This window comes from Oncorhynchus gorbuscha, linkage group LG03 (genome assembly GCF_021184085.1).
Source record: "Oncorhynchus gorbuscha isolate QuinsamMale2020 ecotype Even-year linkage group LG03, OgorEven_v1.0, whole genome shotgun sequence".
In the NCBI taxonomy this organism is placed as follows: Eukaryota; Metazoa; Chordata; class Actinopteri; order Salmoniformes; family Salmonidae; genus Oncorhynchus; species Oncorhynchus gorbuscha.
Genome location: NC_060175.1, coordinates 18,828,267 through 18,849,993, shown reverse-complemented (window position 1 = coordinate 18,849,993; position 21,727 = coordinate 18,828,267). Strand labels below are relative to the sequence as shown.

Below are 21,727 nucleotides of genomic sequence, written 5' to 3'. Positions count from 1 at the left end.
CTCTTATTGCAAATCTATATTGATAAAAAACACAATTTCCATAAACACATCATTTGCACAAGTCCACTGAAAGAGAGAACCTGAAAAGTCATTGACAAACCCTTCATACACTTTAAACTTACATCCATAATACCCTATTTTATACTTCTCTTAAAGATGTCCTACAGCCATTTTTGAACTTCTCCCGTTTGAAAAGCAATATCCCAAGTATTAGTACAGTAAAGTACACACACTAAAGCAAAATAGTGTTTTTTAGACAACTGCAAACTTCCAAGGAGTAGGGCATTCAAGGAGTTGGTCTAATGGTCAAATGTGATGTCATCAGCCGTCCCCCTTGGTTGAGGAACAATAGAGGAGGATGGAGAATAAAAGAGGAAGCCCCCCCGACCTGGACCACCTATTGGATTTGCCATTTGTTAATAAGTAAATCAGGTGTTAAAAGGTGAAACGTAAAAGACATTTACCAAATTATGTTAATACAATTACTGTGTAGTTACAAAAAGTGCATCTGTGCAACTCATGTGACCAGATATTTTGTTTCTTGGTATTTGCAAGAACAATAACACAATCTAAATGTGTAATTTCATTGGAACAGAATAACAGTTGTTCTCAATATGGCAGAGAACAGTACCACAGAAGAACTTATGCTACTGTACAGCAATGACATGATAAAAAGGTGTTCCCTAGAGATCCAGACAGTAGCTTGGCCAGACAAACTGCCTTATTAAGGAGTCCCCCAGGCAGCTTTTCAAACAACTGGGAGCTTCAGAACACAGCTCCTATCATCATCGTCTCCCTCCCTCCCAGATGTAAAACCACAAACCATAGACAGATCGTCCGCACAGCGGCCCTTTAGCTTTTTCTCTAAATAAGGCAGCTTATCAGAGTTCCTGTCATTTCAGCCATATTCCCATTGCCAAACAACCCTGGCTCCGCAGGCCTGCACATTCTTTTCCCTTGTATGGGTAAATGCCTGCGCAGGGCTGGCTCTGTTTGGGACAGCCGGGCAAGGCGATTGGCCAATGGAGGAGTGGGATGGGCCGGTTGAAGACTTTCTTTAAACAAACTTTTCAGTGGGACTGCCTGCTTCCCTTCCAACTAAGCACTGAGACCCAGACAGAAGGCCTCAGAGAACCCCCCAAAACATCTACAATTCACCTGAAGCCAAGGTGAGATGGATTTTTAAAAACATTTTCCTTAATGTTGTTTATCTTAGAGGGATTTTATGTTGGTATTAGATGTGGCACTTTTAAAACATTAGTCAGAATTGTATGGGAAACTGTCAACATTTGTAAAAGCTGTGTAAAAGGTGAGGGCTGGATAGGGTTTCTGAGTTCTTTTTGTATGCCTAAAGCAACCAGTCACAGGTTTAGGGTCATCTGGTGTAGCTACTCATCGCGGTGTTGTGGAATTACGATTTGACCAGTTGTCACCACTCTGTGCACCATATAGAGCTTTTTAAACACTAGAGCAGGGGTATTCAACTCTTCAACTCCTACTCGAAGAGGTCAGAAGCCTGCTGGTTTTCTGTCCTACCTAATAATGAATTGCACACACCTGGTGTCCCAGGTCTAAATCAGTCCATGATTAGAGTGGAACAATGAAAACACGCAATGGAACTGCCTCACTTCTAATCTAGAGCCTTATGTTTACCTGTTTTTAGACACCGAAAGGTTGGTTTGGTCTGTTGAAGTATGTCGCATTTAGGAACTTCCCCAGTGCTGACCCCTCAGAAGTAGTAGTGGTGTCCGTGATGAGAGGTTAGGTGGTTAGGTCAAGACAGTGATTGACATAACTGCTAGTGTGTGTGTCTGGTCAGTGGGGCCCTGACCGCAGAGATGAGGTGTGGTTGGTACACTGATAAACACACAGTACATCCCAGAGAATAACAAACCAATGATGATCTTGAAATGTTTTCTAAACTTAATCGGTGAGTCAGCCAGTCGAGAAACCTGAGGAATTCAATTGGTTGCAGAAGCAGTGAAGAAATAATGGCCTAGAAATTAATTCTAGAGTGAAGTTGGGAAACACATTTCCAAGGTGGCTTCAGACTAAAGATCTAGTTAGTTAGAATGAGATGAGGGTTTGGACAAGACTAATTGATCCGTTTTAAATGGTTGTGCAAGATGTGCTTACAATGACATAGGGATCTAGTCATCCCTCTACAAGAATGTGAAATATTACAGGAAATCGGGCAACTCAACCCTGAGAGATTCACCTCTAACATTCTCATTTTTGAACAGCCCCCTAGTCATAGTGATGTGTTATAAACGCATGGAAAAGAGGACTGAGAACTTCTGAGAAGAAACATTTGCCCGCAGGCCCAAATCTTAAAATTCCTTAATTCTTTGAAATGAAACTGGACAATGAGCAAGCAGTTCGCCAGTGACAACTCCCTTACATCTCTATTACCTCCAATAGCAAGCGGAGACACTGAGTGAGAGAGACTTGTCGTTTGCCTAACATTTGACTGGGTTATGTCACTGGACAACTGGGTCTTGTTCAGTAGGGATGAAATGGTAGAAAATATGTTGGTACCAACTGACATTGCCCCAATGAGAACGTTTTGACATTTAAAAACAATCTCTAATTTGTGCCTGCTGAACACAGCCATGATTTTGTGATCTACCTCTATCACACTCATGCAAACACACACGTCGTTCCCATCTATGCTCAAATAAGGCTTGCTAAATGATGTTATGGTAGCCTGCTTTATATCTTGGTTACCAGTGATTTTATCTCCTGTACCACATGCCAGTAGAGAGAGAGAGTATATTTTGTTTCTCTGTCAGTCATCCAACATGAGGAAGAGATTTTGTGTGGAGAGCGTCCCTGAGTCTAAGCGAATCATTGATATGAATAACATGCTTCAGTGGCTCTCAATGCATTATGTCATAGTCTGGCAGTCAATGAACTCATTATACCTCTAAATGACTCAACCTTAATGACATTACTTCCTGTGTGGTATTGGCTCTCGCTCTGTCTGTATTCTGATGTGCCACCACCCAGCAGCACTGTCCCCGCCTGTGCACACATCGTCAATGACGCACACTGAGTGACGGGTCTAAGTTTGGCCTGTTCTCCAGGATACCAGGTGGCTATCTTGTGACCTCTTCACACTGCTCACTGCAGATGACAGTTAGCAGTGGCACAACCTGAATCTTTGGTGCGGAGAGAAAGTGTCATTTGGAGGTCGATGGCATCTGGCACCAATGCAGAGACTGAAAATTGAATAATTGAGACTAAGTAATCAATTTTCTGGCACCAAGTGAAGTCCCTAGTCTTACCTAGACAATTTCTGTACATTTTTGCTCATGTATGATCCTATTCAGTGCATATCACAATCACGCTGATGAGGTTGACATGTAACTAAATCATCACTGTCAGGCTTTTGCATTTATACTCTTGTGCCATGATAAATTAAAGGCATTTTTCTTTATTCAATCTTTTTTGGGGGGAGACATTTCCCGTGGGAGAGATGAGAACCACCCTCTTCCCCAATACAACAGCCCACTTTGGGGAGTCGTATCTTTCATCCAACCGTAACCATCCATATCCTATTTTGCACGCCTTAGGCCCATCCAACCACCATCATGTCGAGCAAACGTGCAAAGGGGAAGACCACCAAGAAGCGGCCCCAGAGGGCCACGTCCAACGTGTTCGCCATGTTCGACCAGTCTCAGATCCAGGAGTTCAAGGAGGCCTTCAACATGATCGACCAGAACCGAGACGGCTTCATCGACAAGGAGGATCTTCATGACATGCTGGCCTCACTGGGTAAGACATAGTCCAAAGGGGAACGCATAGGAACCTGTTGTTAGTGGGTTGACTATATTCTATATACAAAACCTAACGAGCGTATACTCTAATTCTAGACTGAAACATCCTTCCCAAAAACAACCTTAGAGATGTATAGCAACAGAATGTTTCCCAGTTAAATACCAGTACTGTCAGATAGAGCACTAACAATAAGCATGCAGACCTGTAATAATGTCCAACCGGGCACATAAGTCAATTTAACATTGGTTCAACGGACATCGAAAGTATGTCCCAATGGGGATTGAATCATAATATTCCTATTTCCTCAATGTCTACCTTCAAACAGAATTCAGATTTTACCACTTAATGTTGACTATGGTGTGAGTGTTCTGTTGTGGTCCCCAGGTAAGAACCCGTCAGATGAGTACCTGGAGGGGATGATGGCGGAGGCGCCGGGGCCCATCAACTTCACCATGTTTCTCACCATGTTCGGAGAGCGCCTCAACGGCACCGACCCCGAGGACGTTATCCGCAACGCCTTCGCCTGCTTTGACGAGGAGGGTTCTGGTGAGGCACACTCACAAACACTCTTCAATGTCAACCACTAGCATCCACCTTCACAGTAATGTCAAACACTAGCATCCACCTTCACAGTAATGTCAACCACTTGCATCCACCTTCACAGTAATGTCAAACACTTAAAAGGGGAAAAAAAACATTTCTTATCCTCGATTCTTCTCAGCCTCTCTTCTTACCACCTTCTCAACCGTATTGGGAAGGTTCAAGGTCCCCCCCACTCGGACCTTCTTCTCCAATGTTTAGAGAAGGAGAGAGGATGAGAAGAATCAAGGAAAGAGCCAGATGATGACCCGCCTCACTCTCCCGTTTGCAGGAGTGCTCCACGAGGACCACCTGCGAGAGTTACTGACCACAATGGGCGACCGCTTCACTGATGAGGAAGTGGACGAGCTGTTCCGTGAGGCGCCTATCGACACGAAGGGCAACTTCAACTACGCCGAGTTCACCCGCATCCTCAAACACGGAGCTAAGGACAAGGACGACATGTAGGGAGAGACAACTGCTTTGCGGCCCGCACACACAGTGCTTTTTTAGATGGAATGGACTTCTCTTTTATAGTCAATGGTGATTATCCATTGAGGAGTGTATCTCAGCTAAGTGCATCTCAATAAGTCTGTAGTGGCTTCCTCTCTGTATCCTTTCTGAGATTCCCAGTGATCTGAAAATTGCTTTACTCTAATCCATTCCAGGAAAGGTGAAAAGGTGAAAGGAAGCAATATTAGACTCTTGAGATGCACTGAACGCCTTTGTATGTGTGCCCCACTCCCCCTAAAAAGCATTCCGCACTACGTACCAGCCAAGTACCTCTTCTTGCCTCACACCAGCACCACCTCTGTAAAGAACTGCACCTTCTATCCAGGAGCTGTGTTGGAAAACCACATTGTAATGGACTTTCTTCTATTCTATTAATGTAATGTTTTTGACCGGTTGTATGTTACCTTCATTGCTTAAATGCTTATCATTCCACCCTTCTTTCGTTGGACATGTTTCCCAGTGCTAGTCATATCTCCTTGTCATCTGGTCAGGTCTATTCCAACTCTGTCTGCATTGATGCACCACAGCCTCATTCAAGATAAAACACTCAACATGAAGGGTCAGACCTGTACAAGAAAGCGAGAGATGATGTCGTGAAGAAAGTCAGCCTTTTGAAATTGTTTACTCGTTGCTCTTTCATAAGAGAGAACAGAAGGAAGAGGTTGGGCTTGGTTGTGTTCAGGTATAATCATGGTTGGGTTGAATTATTGTTTAAGGAAAATGATCATGCTTGTATAGGACTAACGAAGGACCCTGAAGTGACATTCCACTGTGTCCTTTATTCCAGATGAGTAATTTCAATGTCCTGTCCTTCAAAACCTTTTAATATTCTATCAGAGAAAATAAAATATAAACTGATTGATATTCTCTTACATTGCAGTTGTGACACTTCACACCACTTTGAGAAGAATACTTAATATTTACTGTGTCTTCAACTCTGCATTGTTGGAAAAGGACCCGCGAGAAAGCATTTCACTGTTAGTCTACAACCTGTCATTTAAGAAGCATGTGACATAAAAAATGTATGATCGAAAGAAGTGGTCCAGGTTAAAGCACTAGCACCAGATGTGGACTAGGCAGTATTTCAAGAGTCACCGAGTCTCAGGTGAAATCAGTAGCAGTGAAAGTGCCACCCCATTTGCGATATTACAATATGTTACTTCAAACAGTGAACACCCCCCCCCCCCCCAGGACATCATTGCACATGAGAGAACAGTTATGTACAGATTTGTTATGATGCAAAACCAAAAATGTGCCTGGGGCAGCCAGTGGGGACATTTCTCCTAATGCAGATCAACTTTAAAGGTCATTAATATTGTTTCACCTCATGCATCAACAAAAAAAAGCTAAATATAATAAAGGAAAAATATCAACTAAATAATGAGGCTATATACAAGGGGCACTGGAACCAAGTCTATGTGCAGGGGTACGGGTTAGTTGAGGTAATATGTAGGTAGGGGTAGTGACTGCATATATAAACCTAGAGTAGCAGCAGCATGTGAAGGAATATGAATGTACAGTGCATTCGGAAGTATTCAGACCCCTGGACTTTTTTCACATTGTTACATTAGCCTTATTCTAAATGAAAAATCCTAAATCTACACAAAATAGCCTGTAATGACAAAGAAAAACAGGTTGATATTTTTGCCAATGTAAAAAATAAAAATACCTTGTTTATATAACTATTCTGCCACTTTGCTATGACACTCAAATCAGCACAGGCGCATCCTGTTTCCATTGATCATCCTTGAACTAGGAGTATGTCTGTGGTAAATTAAATTGATTGGACATGAGGTCCCACAGTTGGCAGTGCATTTCAGAGCAAAAACCAAGCCATGAGAAGGAATTGTCAGTAAAGCTCAGAGACAAGATTGTGTCAAGGCACAGATCGGGGGAAGGGTACCAAATTATTTCTGCAGCATTGAAGGTCCCCAAGAACACAGTGGCCCCCATTCTTAAATTTAAGTTTGGAACCACCAAGACTCTTCCTAGAGCTGGCCACCTGTCCAAACAGCAATCGGTGAAGAGCCTTGGTCAGAGAGGTGACCAAGAACCCAATAGTCACTCTGACAGAGCTCCAGAGTTCCTCTGTGAAGATGGGAGAACATTCCAGAAGGACAACCATCTCTGCAGCACTTCACCAATCAGGCCTTTACTATTTAGTAAAAGGCACATGGCAGCCCGCTTGGAGTTTTCCTAAAGGCATCTAAAGGACTCTGACCATGAGAAACAAGAATCTCTGGAGTGATGAAACCAAGATGGCCTAAATGCCAAGCGTCACGTCTGGAGGAAACCGGCACCGCTCATCACCTGGCCATTACCATCCCTACGGTGAAGCATCATGCTGTGGGGATGTTTTTCAGACAAGTCAGAATCTAGGGAAAGATGAACGGAGCAAAGTACTGAGATCCTTGATGAAAACCTGCTCTAGAGCTCAGGACCTGAGACTGGTGCAAAGGTTCACCTTCCAACTGGACAACGACCCTAACTACACCCAAGTAGACTCGAGGCTGTAAAACGCTGCATCAAAGTACTGAGTAAAGGGTCTGATTACTTATGTAAACGTGATTTTTTTTAAACATGTATATTGTTTGCTTTATTATGGGGAGTAGTGTGTTTAAATTTTAAATAAGGCTATAACATATGGAAAAAGTGAAGGGGTCTGAATACTGACCAAATGCACTGTTTGGCATCAATATAAATGAATTTGCTTTTTGTGTTTATCCAGGTATTGTGTGGTTAGAGTCCAGTGAGTGTACGTCAAGCCTGTGCTAGGGTAAGTGCAGAGGGGGGGGGTGCAAATAGTGCAGGTAGTCATTTGATAATTTATTTAACTATTCAAGTCCGTTAAGAACAAATTCTTATTTACAATGACTGCCTACTCTGGCCAAACCCAGACGCTGGGCCAAATGTGCGCCGCCCTATGGGACTCCCAATCAGTCGGTTGTGATACAGCCCGGATTCGAACCAGTGTCTGTAGTCACGCTTCTAGCATTGAGATGCAGTGCCTCAGACCCCTGCTCCACTCAGGATGCAGATGAACTGTTCCAAGTCTTATGGCTTGGGAGGAAGAAGCTGTTCAGGAGCCTTTTGGCCCCAGACATGGTGCTCCTGTACAGCTTGCCATGCAGTAGCAGAGAACAGTCTATGACTTAGGGAGTTCCTCTGACACCGCCCAGTATAGAGGTCCTGGGTGGCAGGAAGGTGACCATCTAAAAAGGTTCAGTAGACCTTCGGACTCAACTTAGATGAAAATTGTTGTCTTGGATAGAACTGGGGGAGGGCATCCATGGTACAATATCTTGCGCATGTAAATTCGGTGTCATTAATCTTAGTGCTTCAAGACAAAAGGACATGGTAATGTGACACTACAGTAATGTGACACATATATATATATATAAAGAAACAAAGCACATGGATCAGCATATGAAAAAGAAAAACTTTTATTCTCTGAAATGCTTGTACAAAACACATTTAAAGTTTAAGGCATATATTGCACAGACTATTCAAAAGTTTCTATGTAGAAGGGGTATATCCCTCAATCCCATGTTTAAGGCACGATAGCCAGTTATACTTTCAATACATCAGCCATGATTCATACAGTGAAATGGAAAAACATCTTTAGGATGCAATTGGTCATATTGAGAAGATACATTGTCATTTCAGCTACAATTCATGCCAAAAGAAAAACACCTGACCTTGATGAATTTACATGCATTTTCACATTGGCATCTACGACCCAAGTTTATTCTGCATCCAAAACCTGATATATATATATATATCTTTCTAAATAAATGTCCAGTATCCAGGTTGTTTCCAGTATCACAACAAGTAACATGAAGTCAGTGGCATGTAGTAATGAATAAACCACGTACCCGCTTAATCTATTCACACCATTATCTCTTACAAATCACAATGACCAGGAACCCTTCCTTCCCCCCAAACTGTTTAAGGAGGAGTTAAGGGCTCAGACGCACCAAAAGTGTTTGCTGGCCGAGAATACTTAGCACCTGTGAACATAATTTGCCAACCGAGTGCGCACCGATTTTACACATAGAAACATTAAACATTTTGGCAGTCAATATACAGCAGGTCCCCAAAAGACAGCGTGCTGAATGACAGGCAGAATGCTGTCCCCAAAAGACAGCGTGCTGAATGACAGGCAGAATGCTGTCCCCAAAAGACAGCGTGCTGAATGACAGGCAGAATGCTGTCCCCAAAAGACAGCGTGCTGAATGACAGGCAGAATGCTAGATCCACATTGGGTGCAGCGTGTTTGAGCCTCAACTCTTCAGCAAATCTCCGTTAGTGGAGTACCTGTACGATCTACCTTTCCCAACGACAAATCAGGAAACAATGCCGACATCCAGCCGTATGAAAGAAATCCAGGGGTAGCCTACATATCTGGGAGACATGACGGAGAGAATGGGATCAGTGCGCGTCACAAACCCAGGCTAATAAAAACAAAAAAAGCTCTTCTCATGCTTCTTTCTAGCTGGAAGATCAAACATGTTCTGGAATTGTAACACAATGGTCTTTTCAAAGCTTAAGAGTTGAAAAGAATAGAGAAAAGTCTAAGTTAGACCTGTTTGAACTGACCTGACAGAATATAAGGCTTTGCAGCAGCACAGTGTGTTGACGTAGGGTCTCACTACTGTTTGTGCTGTGTCAAAAGTTAGGATTTAGCCATAAAATGTGGTATATAAACTAAGACCGTTTCATGGAAACTACAACCGTATAAGAATGAGTAACACTGAGGAGAGGATATAGTCGACTAACAGAGAGAAAATACAGAGAGGAGAGTCAAATTTTCCAGACAGTTTGCTTCTCAATAACCTCAACATTGATCAATGAATTCAATACAACACTGACCAGCCTTTGTCATCCGAGGGAACAACTAAGAGTATTTCAATTAAGACATTTTGGTTTGAAATACAAGGACCAGATCTTAAGGCTCCAATGATTTGCTAATTGGGTCAAACCCTCTCCAAACAGGATGACCCAAAAGCTTGAAAATATTTGTAACAGTCTTCATCCATCAACTATGGCATAGTAGGGCACTAGCCTGACGGCGTCACCCGAATAAGCCTTCAGCGTCGACCACAGAAATTGAGTTCTGTTACATGACCTTATGTTCACACACACAGGGATGTCACCTCCTTCACATCCACACTAAAACCATCCCAGGAAATCATACAACATACATAAAGATAACAGAGAGCGATACAAAAAAAAACATTCCTCTTTCATATATATATATATACACACAAATACTGCTTACCTGCTGAGATACTATTTTGGAAATGGGTTAAAATTAATATTTTTTTTAAGTAAAACAAAAATGGTAGTGTTCATATACTTTGCGACTGATTTTGGGTGCGTGTCTTCAATGTAGAATCCCTGGTGGCCACATGTTTACAGTCGCTTTAAGGCAAGGAGAGAAGGACATTGGAGCTGTGCAGTCAGGCACACTGCAGTACAATCAATTTCCCTTCCGCCTGTCTTCCGGCATTGTGAGGAGGGGGAAGGGGGCGTCGGAATGCTTGAGATTGTGAAGGCCGGACTAAAAAATGAAAATCTAAAGTGCATAAACTGTACTGGAGGAGCACGACACTAGCGCTTGAAACAAACAAACACTGTTGTCTCCGCCCCAAGTCCGCCCTTGTTTAGCCTTGGTGGGAATGATTGACAGGCTAGACAGCCAGGGTTTAAAGTCATAGAGTCCCGCTTTATACATTCAACCAAGTCCGGTACTGCTACTGATGAGGCTAGATCTGCTGGTGCTGGCTTCAAAACATTAAAAAATGTTTAACAGGGGAAGGAAACGTCCTCATTTGGAAATGGTTGAGATAGTAAGAGTTCAAAACTACATAATATAACTTTGTGTTGTTGTTCTTATGTTGACGTCACATTTAACCTATACTCTGGAATGTTGACAAGTTGACAGCTTCTGCCCAGCAACAGGCTCTATTGGATAAAATATTTTGTTAAAGTCCTGATTTTAAAAATGCTTTTAAAAAAGCACATAGTCTTTAAAACACTTGTATTTCCATCCGTGTCTGATGTATATGACAGTCCTGTCATATTCAAACTGCAGAGCAGAGACATACAGGATCAGTGGGTTGATGAAAGGAATATGTTCTCAGATATACAGACCAGGTTGTGGGCCGTGGCTCTAGTTGACTGTCTCGCTGACAGCATGCAGGGTGTGCTGCGCCCCCCACACTGTGGCTATGGGAGTCTGTGCCACGGGACCAGGCTGTCGAACTGGAACATCGCTGTGGACCATGCTCCACACACTGGCCACCGACTGGGCCCTCTGGACACTGCTGCTGCTGGGGATGGAGGAAGAAAGGCCTAGGAATGGGGTGAGGGCTGGCGGAGGTGCTTGGACTAGGGCTAAAGTTGGGGATGAGATTGGGACAGGGGATAAAGTTAGTGAAGGGGGGAAAGTTTGAACAGGGCTTAGGGCTGACACAGGAGGTTTGATTGGTGCTGGGATGAAGGTTGGGACAGGGGTTGAAACTGGCACTAGGACTGGAATTTGGGCCTGGCGAGGAGGCAGACTTGGCGCAGGAATGAAGGAAAAGGCTGGGGTGAGTGTAGGTGCTGAAGAGACCGTGCCGGGGCTTGGGACTGAAACTGCGGACACCACAGCCTTTTCCGTGGGACTCTGCTCTCTGGGCGAGTTCAGCGTCGCTTGGCTCAGCTCTGGTGGAAGGGTCAGACCCATAGCACTGCTGCAGACCGTGGCCTCTGTTGTGGCATTAGTCTGACTCTCATGCTCAGCGGCCCTCTGAAGAGCTGTGTCCACCAGCAGCCTCAGGTCACTGAAGTCCTGGCCGGGGCACAGCTCCGGAGGGGTGGGGGGTGGCGTGTTGAATAGCCCGCCAGTGGGACTGGCGCTAATAACCGTAGAGCCCTTCTCCTCGACCTCCCTCAGGAGAACGTGCATGTCCAGCTGCATCAGGGCCTGGACGCAGCAGCCCTCTTGGCCTGGGTAGCCGGCTCCCGTCAGAATGGCCGTGGCTGTGTTGCCCAGGAGGCTGAGGTCCAGCGTGGGGGCTGGCCGGATGACCGAGGGCCGGAGTGGGGGCAGGGCTGGTGAGGGGACCGAGGAGGTGGGGCTTTCAGGGGAGCTACCTCCACCACCAGTGGATGAGCGACCCTCACCTTTTCCTGCCCGCCTGGAGATGGTGAAATGGGTGGGGTCTTTGCCGTCCTTGCGGAGAAGGTCAGGGAGGAGGCGGCGACGGGCGTTGATGAACCAGTTGCATATCTGGAAAGTGGAGGAAGTTCCTTTAACAATGCCTGCATGACTGGGAAAAACAAACTGGGTGCATCTCAAGGGCCCAACTAGGCTTCCATCAAGAGCCAAACTACAGATATAAATCTCAAGTCACTCTGAAAGTTTTTTGTTTGTTGGTGTGTGTGCCAAGTCAACTAGAAGACCCTAGTAATTAGCTCAACTGACCAGTATAAAGTGTTAAAACTGGGCCGAGGCCAGTTGTTTGGGAATAGACTTCCGCCCACATATTCTCAGTCTCCCTCACGTTTAGGCCTGGTTTTACCGCCCTCTAGTGGGAAACACCTCCCCCACACACAGTGAGATTAGGGGCCTCAGACTGTTGGCATTAAAGAAGTCTCAGGTGAAAAATTAGCCACAGAGAAGTGCACAGCCAGCCAGGGGCACAACACTGCAGCCCAGTTGTCTGCCGGCTTCAAGTCAACTAGAAGACCCTATCAATTGGCTCAACTGACTCATATAACAAAGAGTTAAAACTGGGCCGGCTGTCTGCTCTAGCCTCCTGCTCTGTCTGCTCATGTCACCAACTCCTGGGTTGTGAGAGTGTGTGTGTGTATTGGAGGGAAGAGGAAACATCACATGGTTGGCCTACAAGGGCTGCTGTAATGGTGTCAAATTCATCTGTACAGTAGTACATCAGTCATGGGACATTTGCTACACTGTTGTGAAACACCCAAGGGCTGAAGTACGATGATAAGTACGAAGTAAATACCATGGGATGGATCGCTGTTTATAGAATACTTAGCAACGGCCTGGAGTAGGCCTATAGGTGCTGCGGCATTTATCGCCCCGCACACGAGGCCAATAGAGAACACAATATCTGATAAGCAACCATCTTCGACAGGGCGAGTAGGTGGTCATGGCTTCATCTTGTCCCAAGTGTCTGCTGTGATCAACTGTTTACACTGCATCAGGAGCTAATCAGCATATCTGGAACCATTCAACTGGAGGAGATTGTAAACCATTCATTTCAACACTACACTTGTAACGGGAGCATTATGAAACCGAACCTAAAATGTATAAAACATTTGTAACAGTTCAAATAGTGCGAGTTTAAATCTATCCAGCCTTGTTAGGGTCAGTGTGAGATCTACCCCACAGCACAATCAGAACTTAACATGAACTATGAAGGCCACAATGATTAATAGTAATCACATTGTATAACCTTACAGGCAGTTGGGACATTTTACCATGTGCATGCTTTCCTTCATTCGTTTTGCTTTAACAATGTTAGGCCGGTCCACTCACCTGTAGCACGGAGAGGCTGGTCTGAACTGACAGGCTGAGTTTCTCCTGCTCTGAAGGGTAGGCGTTGTAGCGGTGCTCATACAGCCAGGTCCGCAGCACAATCACCGCCTCCTTGGGCAGGTTGCCACGGCGACGCCGCTTACCAGAGGCCACGCCGCCCCCTGACAGGTCAAGGGGAAAGCCATCATCCTCAAAGGGGTCACTGTCAGACATGGCTGACGACAGCTCCCGTATCTGCTCCTCTTCCAGAGCTGAGGAGGGAAGGGGGGGGGTCAGTTTGGCCATGCCAGTGTTTATATGGTGGACACCGTTCACACGGTTGGACATTCACTCATTTGTTATGCAATGTATTGTGTTCACCAACCTATAAAGAAATAGGTTTGGTGAAGGGTTAAATTGAGACGCTTGTTAAGAGAAAACAGGGGCTGCCCTGTGCCAATTAGCTATCCTTGTATGCTCTGAACACCTGTGTGTAAGCTTAACTCTGAAGTGTAGTGTTGTCAGGTGGAGGCACCCATAGCTGGTATGCATCTGTCCAAAACTGCTACAATAAGTGCATATTTTTTTGTTTGGAGTCTTTCGCTGATGTACAATAATAATAATGTTCAAACGCCGTACCGCAGGCGATGAATTACATTTCTAAACGTTTACAATCCAGACGATTGTGGTTCACGTGGGTCGAAGTGAATGGTTGCGAACTGTATGGAGAAGACAGAATGCCGCCCAGAGCTAGAGACCTAGTATGGGTGAAGCAGTCAGGTAAGCACAACTAAAAGCATTCATCAATGACAACTTACTATTAAAGTGATGTGCCATTAATTGAACTAAAACACATTCAGAACCCCGGAGGCAACTCAAAATGGAGCATGCTTTCTTCTAGGGTATAGAAGGCAGTAAATGTCTTTCTCTGGTTGAAATCTGACCCCCGGGGGGCAGCCTGCCCTTACAAAGGAGATTGTGTGCATATCACCATCTCCAGCGGCGGTGAGCTATAGACTGTGCAAGGGACCATTTTCACCTCTTGCAAGGGAAATTCAGAGTCCTGGAGACACTCCTCACTTGTTTGTATGCCCAAATTGAATGTCCATCCAATTGTTTACAGTACGTTGCGGCTATAATCTTTTTTAAAGTGTAAAGTGCATGAAAGGGCAAAACTGATCATTGATTATAGCGAACTAATTGGTAAACTAGTTATTTTTACTGTCTAAAACACTGGATTTTCAGTGGTTCGAGTTGTGCTGTCAATATTTTGTCCAATGAACAGCTTGAAAGTAGCAATTAAAGTTACTAGCGATCCCGTTACACAGCTGGTAATGACCTGTATTTTAGCTAGTAGCTAATGAATGCACTCCAGGTGGGTCATAAAACGTGGGATCATTTGAGCTAACTAGTTTGAGGTTAGCTTGAAGTCGGTTAACTTACATGTCACACGTTGCTCCTCTATCAAACCTCAACTGTCTACAAAGCCAAAGGCCGTTCTTATCTTAGAGCTAATATGATATTTTCTAAATTACTCAATGCGTTAAACTTCAAAGGCGTGAGTAGAAATCGAGTTGCTAAATTCACTAAAATCCTCAAGGCGAAAGGGCATTACAGCCAACGTAACTTAGCTAGTTAACAAGTTAGCTGTTAATGCTAGCAGGCTACAAAGCAAACAATGAAGTTCGCGTCAATGATTGGTATTCTGTTCTGTTCCATTCAATCTCGTCTAGTGCAGTTAACATTGTTCCAGAGAAATCAAAATTATCTAGCTGAAAGCAATCAATTTCCAAATGCAAAAAAATAGAGAAATAAGAAAATCCTATTAGAGATCGAAAAATGAGCAAAGAAAACATTGACTAAGTTTGCTAGCCATCTTCACATCGTCACGTAGCAAACGTACAAAGAACCCTTTGAACGCACGCCATAGCGCATGTAGGACTGTTCTGTCGCTCCGCCAGATGGACACCATGCTTGCTTCCAAAGATAACTAGCTGGTTAGCTGTCCCTCCAAATTCAAACAAACACACGCTGCATTTGCTCGCAACAAAAAACTGCATTCCATTTAACACCAAGGGGCGAGCACACCAGGCAAACCGTCAGACACGGTCAGAGCAACAATTAATACCTGGAAATAAAAATAACATGGCTCATTTCTGCCTACCTCGTTTTAGGGGTTTCATTCTTTGTTGATGGCTTGCTCGAAAACACGCAGCTGTCGAAGTTCCTTGTAAAATGCGTGCCCCGGCTGAATGTTGACAAAGCGAGATTTTGTTTCCAAGCGCCAAAGGTGTTGCACGCTTTTACTTTGCTTTTCAAGGCTTCAAATCTGTTTTTCTTGCGACATAAGCGTGCTGTTGTTCTATCGCGTTTCGATGTCTTGCTAGAACAAATGTTTCATAATTTGTGTCGCTCAGTTCTTTTTACCTGCAGAAGAAAAGCCAACTCTATACCAATCTGACAGTAGAAGATGGAATGATCCCGCCTCCTGTATCTGCGCGATCCAATCACAGCTCTTTCTTTCCAGTAGACATCCCGTGTCATCATTCCTGAGTGACTGACAGGCGAAGCATTTAATTCAAAATCTAGTACAAGATTTTATTGAATAATGTTGTTTTGTTTTCGACATTATTGAAATTAACACACACGAACTATTATTTTGCCAACATATTATAGTGGCCAGCAAACCAAGGGGGTTTCCTCAAGTACTCGGAATATGCGTTTATTATGTAACCGAAACGATCATGTTTTCTTGTTACATAAACGGGATCAAAAATCTTGACAGCAACGGTGGGCCACGGCCACTAATGGATGCAGTAATAAAACAGTCAAAAGTATGGTCAATAGAACAGCAGAATCTTCCCAACAACTGCAGGAGAAAGTCGAAGCTTTCTCACCTTGCGCCCATCCTCTTTCATATGCAGCAAAATACTCTAGGTGCTGTACGTGGGGCTGCCTCGGAAAGCTTGTTGTTGCCACTGCAAAATATCTACATTTCAGGCAATATTATTTTAGTATTTTAGTTTTTGTATCGCACGTAGGTAGGAATTTGCATTATGTGATAATACAATGTGACAAGAATGTAAATAGTCACTGGTGTGGAAGACTAACCAAATGACGCACTAGACAGACTACAATCTCTAGATTGTCTAGATTAGATTATAGACTAGCCTATATAGCCTAGTGTAGATTATAATAATCCCATTACTCACTATAATAAAATCATCTCTGACACCATCAACCTGATAGAGGATTAACAAAATGACCATTGTGAACGGTTTGAGAAAGTATTGTGTGCATTTTATTGAATGATATTCTCTCTTCATAGTATTTTACAGTACATATTTTAACAAATGAGCTCATTGTAATTGTATAAATAAATCTACAGGATTGTAAAAGATGGAGTGGTTCTCTGCATTCAGATTTCATTTTTATTTACAACAGAATGTGATTTGACTTGCCTCGTTAAATAAAGGTTAAATAAAAAATAAAATAAATTGATTAGCACATGGGGAATTACTAGCTGGTCTCAGATCTGTTTGTGCTGCCTGACAATGACCATAGTAGTTGGCAAGCCAAGACACAGCACAAGCAGAGACCAGGCTATGGAATTGCTTTATCATAAAATTATATCATAAAATCTTAACATATACCAATTTTACTTAATTTGGTATTCCACAATATGCATTAATGTTACCAGAGTAGATATAAATACAAGAGTCATAGTAAATCTCATTTTATGAACAAAACAGCCACTCATTCACATTTTATCTCAACCCTTTATACTAAACCAAAACCCTGACATACACAGTCTACCTTGTAAAGCATTATCAATATTGAACAAATCCTAGTCAATAAAATATATGCTTGTTTCATAAAATATTTCATTATTGTTTGTTATAGTAAAAAAAGAATTGCTACATATCTCTTCTGCTAAGAGTGTTGGTTCTTCTACACTCCCAACCCTTGTAGGCCAAGGGTACAAACCACAGTGCACAGACAATTCAGGAGGGGGCTTCTTTTTTTACTTTGTGGGCCTTTGAACCAGGGGAGTGGGTTGACAGGTACCCTTACCTTGGGCTACCCTGTCCGGCATGCTGTGACCCAACAACCCCTCAAAAGTCTTGTTAAAGCCTAGCGTTGAGAGTAATGTACTGTAAATCAGTTCAGAGGGACTTCACTCTCACAGAAATTAGTTTGCTATTAGTTGGCTGTATTCTCCAAGCGATTATGGCAAGTGTACACCACAACAGTCATGTCCTCTAGAAGTTCGAAATTATCAAAAAATGTACAGGACATTTTTCTGCAGTCAGAATTCCATAGTGAACACATCCAAAAAATATTGTTTCCTCCCCTAATATTTCACACTTACTAACAGCAGAGGTGTGTTGGGTCAAAACATGTCCAGTGAAAGCTCCGAAAAATAAATGGTGAAAAAACCCTGCTGAAGTATAGGGAGTTAGGGTGTGAAAGGCCAACAGCAACACTAAATAAAGAGGACCCAGACCATGGCCACACATTACACATTTTGTAAGTCTTGAAAATATAAGAGCTGTGAATTATAAGAGAGTCTAAAACATCTCTTCCTTGTCAGGTTTGCTACAAATGTACTGTTTGGTAGGCCTATAACGCATAGGAATATCAAGTGAATACTTAACACATAGAAACAACATGGCCAAATGCAGTTTCATAGAACACATTAACTCAATATACAGTACACACATTGTGTAATCCACACCAAAGAGACCATGATGAAATTGTTGTTGGTTTTAGAGTACTTCCAACTGCCATTTATAAATTCCACAGCCACTTCACCTGGAAACTAGGAAAGTGAATAAATAGCCTTGTCATTTTAAGCAAATGCGACAGTATGTGAATAAATAAAGCAATTCAATGCTCTTAGGCTAGGCATATATCTCCAAAACAATAGCATACAACAACAAAATGAAGGGGTACTATATGCATGTCACTATGGTTTAAAACACTTCAACAGTGTGCCATAGGATATGATCTTTCACAGAGAGTCAGGACCTTGATGAAATAGGCCTAGGTGGCCCTCTGGTTTGTGTATTGGACCAGGGCCTTGTTAAATGTATGAGACAAACCCCTTAGTCTCTCAGTGAGATAGTTTCTGTCATTTACATATTAATGTCTTTGCAGTTTAGAGCAGCAGCGGACTGTCTCTCTGTCACCCTGTAATAGCTTTCTGTCCTTGACATACCTTTCTCTCTCACTCTCCCCATATGCATATTGAATGATTTAAACTCAAATCAAAATAGAGCTGATAGGGTCGACCGATCTCTTTCGTCTGAAGCTGTTGGGCCTGGTTAGAGCTTCAATGGGAGACCACCTGGGAACAGTACTTCCAACTGCCCTTTATCAATGTCTGAGAGGGTTTTTTGAGGGCCAGAACAGTACCACCAACTTTTTATATATTTTTGTTTATTTAACAAGGCAAGTCAGTTAAGAACAAATTCTTATTTACAATGATGGCCTAACCCGGCCAAACCTGGGCCAATTGTGCGCCGCCCTATGGGACTCCCGACCACGGCCGGTAGTGATACAGCTCGGGATCGAACCCAGGTCTGTAGTGACGTCTCTACCACTGCGATGCAGTGCCTTAGACCGCTGCGCCACTCAGGATCCCTGAATTTCCCAGGTTAGTGATGGGGACATCCAATGCTATCAATATGGATACAGTCTGCTTTTCGACTGTAACATCAGTGTTACACTAATGTATACACCCTTATGTTATACTAGGGAAATTGTTTCCTTAGCTAGGGCTGACATGGAGGACTTGTGAAGAGCAGAATCAACAACCTCTGCATAATCAAAACTGTTGCTTTGTGAGAAGGTAATAAAGTCCACAGTTAACCATTGTTATGTAAATGACAGCTGAGAAGTACCAGTGGCCGGGCTTTGGCCCCAAGTGAGAGCAGGTCCGCTGGAGCCATGACTCGGTGAAACACGGGTGCTGGACAACGTAGATGGAAACAGAAAGGTCTGAGCCTTCTGGGTAAAACACAGGGGTAAATCCTGTATGGAAATTACATTATTTTCTTTTAACTCCATTCGATGTAAATCATCTCTTTGCAATCTAGCGGGAATCCTATATATTGTTAAAAAAAGCATGTTATATGTTATAACAGATTGTGTCCAGATCCTAGTACATGTCGTTGGACTACAAGAACATCAGAAAATAGTTAGGACTGTTCCAGGACTAGCAATGGAAAAACAAATAGCCAGTACTAACTTCGTTGGTCACAACAGCAAATCAAGAACACAATTTAACAGACACAGTCACACAAACCCCCTCGTTGGTAAAGGATCACACCAACGACAGACCACTGTCACACAAAGCCTGGAGGCGCTAACGATTGGAGCCGTGCTCAAATGGAGGAGCATTCAGATGCCTCAACTAGGGAGGGGCCAGAGCCATTGACACCCTACCTTTTACTAAGCAGAGTAAAGGGGCCATCAGCAGCTTAGGCAAACACACAACAGCAAACAATAGCATGCAATCAAGAGAGATCTCTTCCCAGGAGGGAGTGGATGATGGCCAATACAGCCAGGCCTTTTCAATGCAAAGCCTCAAGACAAATTTAAAAGAGACATGGAGCAACTAGGTAACAAGCAACCCTTTTTATTCAAGTGAACACATAGTATGTGGCCCATGCAGAGACCCTGGTGTTGCAATCTTCCAAACGACGGAACCATTGTAACATAAGAACCACTATTTGATTAGCTGGGAAAGGTAATGTTCATTTGCTGGCCATTTGATGCAGCACAACAAATGTGGGGGGACAAGGAGAAGAAATGTAAAGAAAACAAATTAAGCTGTATGTCCTAGCCATGTGTACGTCCTAGCCACTACTGTATGCCCTAACCATGAGTATGACCTAGTCACTACTGTATGCCCTAACCATGAGTATGACCTAGCCACTACTGTATGTCCTAGCCATGTGTATGTCCTAGCCATGTGTACGTCCTAGCCACTACTGTATGTCCTAGCCACTACTGTATTCCCTAGCCACTAGTGTATTCCCTAGCCACTACTGTATTCCCTAGCCACTACTGTATGTCGTAGCCACTACTGTATGCCCTAGCCTAGCCACTACTGTATTCCCTAGCCACTACTGTATGCCCTAGCCATGTGTATGCCCTAGCCACTACTGTATGCCCTAGCCATGAGTATGCCCTAGCCATGTGTACGTCCTAGCCACTACTGTATGTCCTAGCCACTACTGTATGCCCTAGCCTAGCCACTACTGTATTCCCTAGCCACTACTGTATGTCCTAGCCATGTGTATGCCCTAGCCATGTGTATGCCCTAGCCATGTGTACGTCCTAGCCACTACTGTATGCCCTAACCATGAGTATGCCCTAGCCATGTGTACGTCCTAGCCACTACTGTATGTCCTAGCCACTACTGTATTCCCTAGCCACTACTGTATTCCCTAGCCACTACTGTATTCCCTAGCCACTACTGTATGTCCTAGCCACTACTGTATGCCCTAGCCTAGCCACTACTGTATTCCCTAGCCACTACTGTATGCCCTAGCCATGTGTACGTCCTAGCCACTACTGTATGCCCTAGCCACGTGTATGTCCTAGCCATGTGTACGTCCTAGCCACTACTGTATGCCCTAGCCATGAGTATGCCCTAGCCATGTGTATGCCCTAGCCACTACTGTATGTCCTAGCCATGTGTACGTCCTAGCCACTACTGTATGCCCTAGCCATGTGTATGTCATAGCCACTACTGTATGCCCTAGCCATGTGTATGTCCTAGCCACTACTGTATGCCCTAGCCATGTGTATGCCCTAGCCACTACTGTATGCCCTAGCCATGTGTATGCCCTAGCCACTACTGTATGCCCTAGCCATGTGTACGTCCTAGCCACTACTGTATGCCCTAGCCATGTGTACGTCCTAGCCACTACTGTATGCCCTAGCCATGTGTATGCCCTAGCCACTACTGTGTGCCCTAGCCATGTGTATGCCCTAGCCATGTGTATGCCATAGCCACTACTGTATGCCCTAGCCATGTGTATGCCCTAGCCATGTATGCCCTAGCCATGTATGCCCTAGCCACTACTGTATGCCCTAGCCATGTGTATGCCCTAGCCATGAGTATGCCCTAGCCATGTGTATGCCCTAGTCACTACTGTATGCCCTAGCTATGTGTACGTCCTAGCCACTACTGTATGCCCTAGCCTCTACTGTATGCCCTAGCCATGTGTATGCCCTAGCCACTACTGTATGCCCTAGCCATGTGTACGTCCTAGCCACTACTGTATGCCCTAGCCATGTGTATGCCCT

The 21,727-nt window shown here is 43.9% G+C and overlaps 2 protein-coding genes across 2 annotated transcripts; one reads left to right on the top strand and one right to left on the bottom strand.

The window, feature by feature from the left end:
* Positions 1-1,055: 1,055 nt before the first annotated feature.
* LOC124027305 (myosin regulatory light polypeptide 9) lies at positions 1,056-5,731 on the top strand. The gene is made up of 4 exons (XM_046339770.1): positions 1,056-1,169; positions 3,576-3,777; positions 4,165-4,326; positions 4,652-5,731. Exons 2-4 carry the CDS (start codon positions 3,594-3,596, stop codon positions 4,825-4,827), a joined length of 522 nt encoding a protein of 173 aa, XP_046195726.1. The 5' UTR covers positions 1,056-1,169; positions 3,576-3,593; the 3' UTR covers positions 4,828-5,731.
* A 2,560-nt stretch (positions 5,732-8,291) lies between these two features.
* LOC124027299 (homeobox protein TGIF1-like) lies at positions 8,292-15,888 on the bottom strand. Its single transcript, XM_046339760.1, has 3 exons — positions 15,570-15,888; positions 13,427-13,677; positions 8,292-12,151 (listed from the first exon to the last, which is right to left on the bottom strand). Exons 1-3 carry the CDS (start codon positions 15,586-15,588, stop codon positions 11,048-11,050), a joined length of 1,374 nt encoding a protein of 457 aa, XP_046195716.1. The 5' UTR covers positions 15,589-15,888; the 3' UTR covers positions 8,292-11,047.
* Positions 15,889-21,727: the final 5,839 nt, after the last annotated feature.

Bases quoted from the DNA above. Each gene is read 5' to 3' on its own strand.
- LOC124027305 (XM_046339770.1), top strand. From the start codon at position 3,594: ATGTCGAGCAAACGTGCAAAGGGGAAGACCACCAAGAAGCGGCCCCAG. The intron at 3,778-4,164 runs GTAAGACATAGT...TGTGGTCCCCAG, and splicing joins TGACATGCTGGCCTCACTGG to GTAAGAACCCGTCAGATGAG. The intron at 4,327-4,651 runs GTGAGGCACACT...TCCCGTTTGCAG, and splicing joins CTTTGACGAGGAGGGTTCTG to GAGTGCTCCACGAGGACCAC.
- LOC124027299 (XM_046339760.1), bottom strand. The intron at 12,152-13,426 runs GTGAGTGGACCG...TCCACTTTCCAG, and splicing joins CCAGCCTCTCCGTGCTACAG to ATATGCAACTGGTTCATCAA.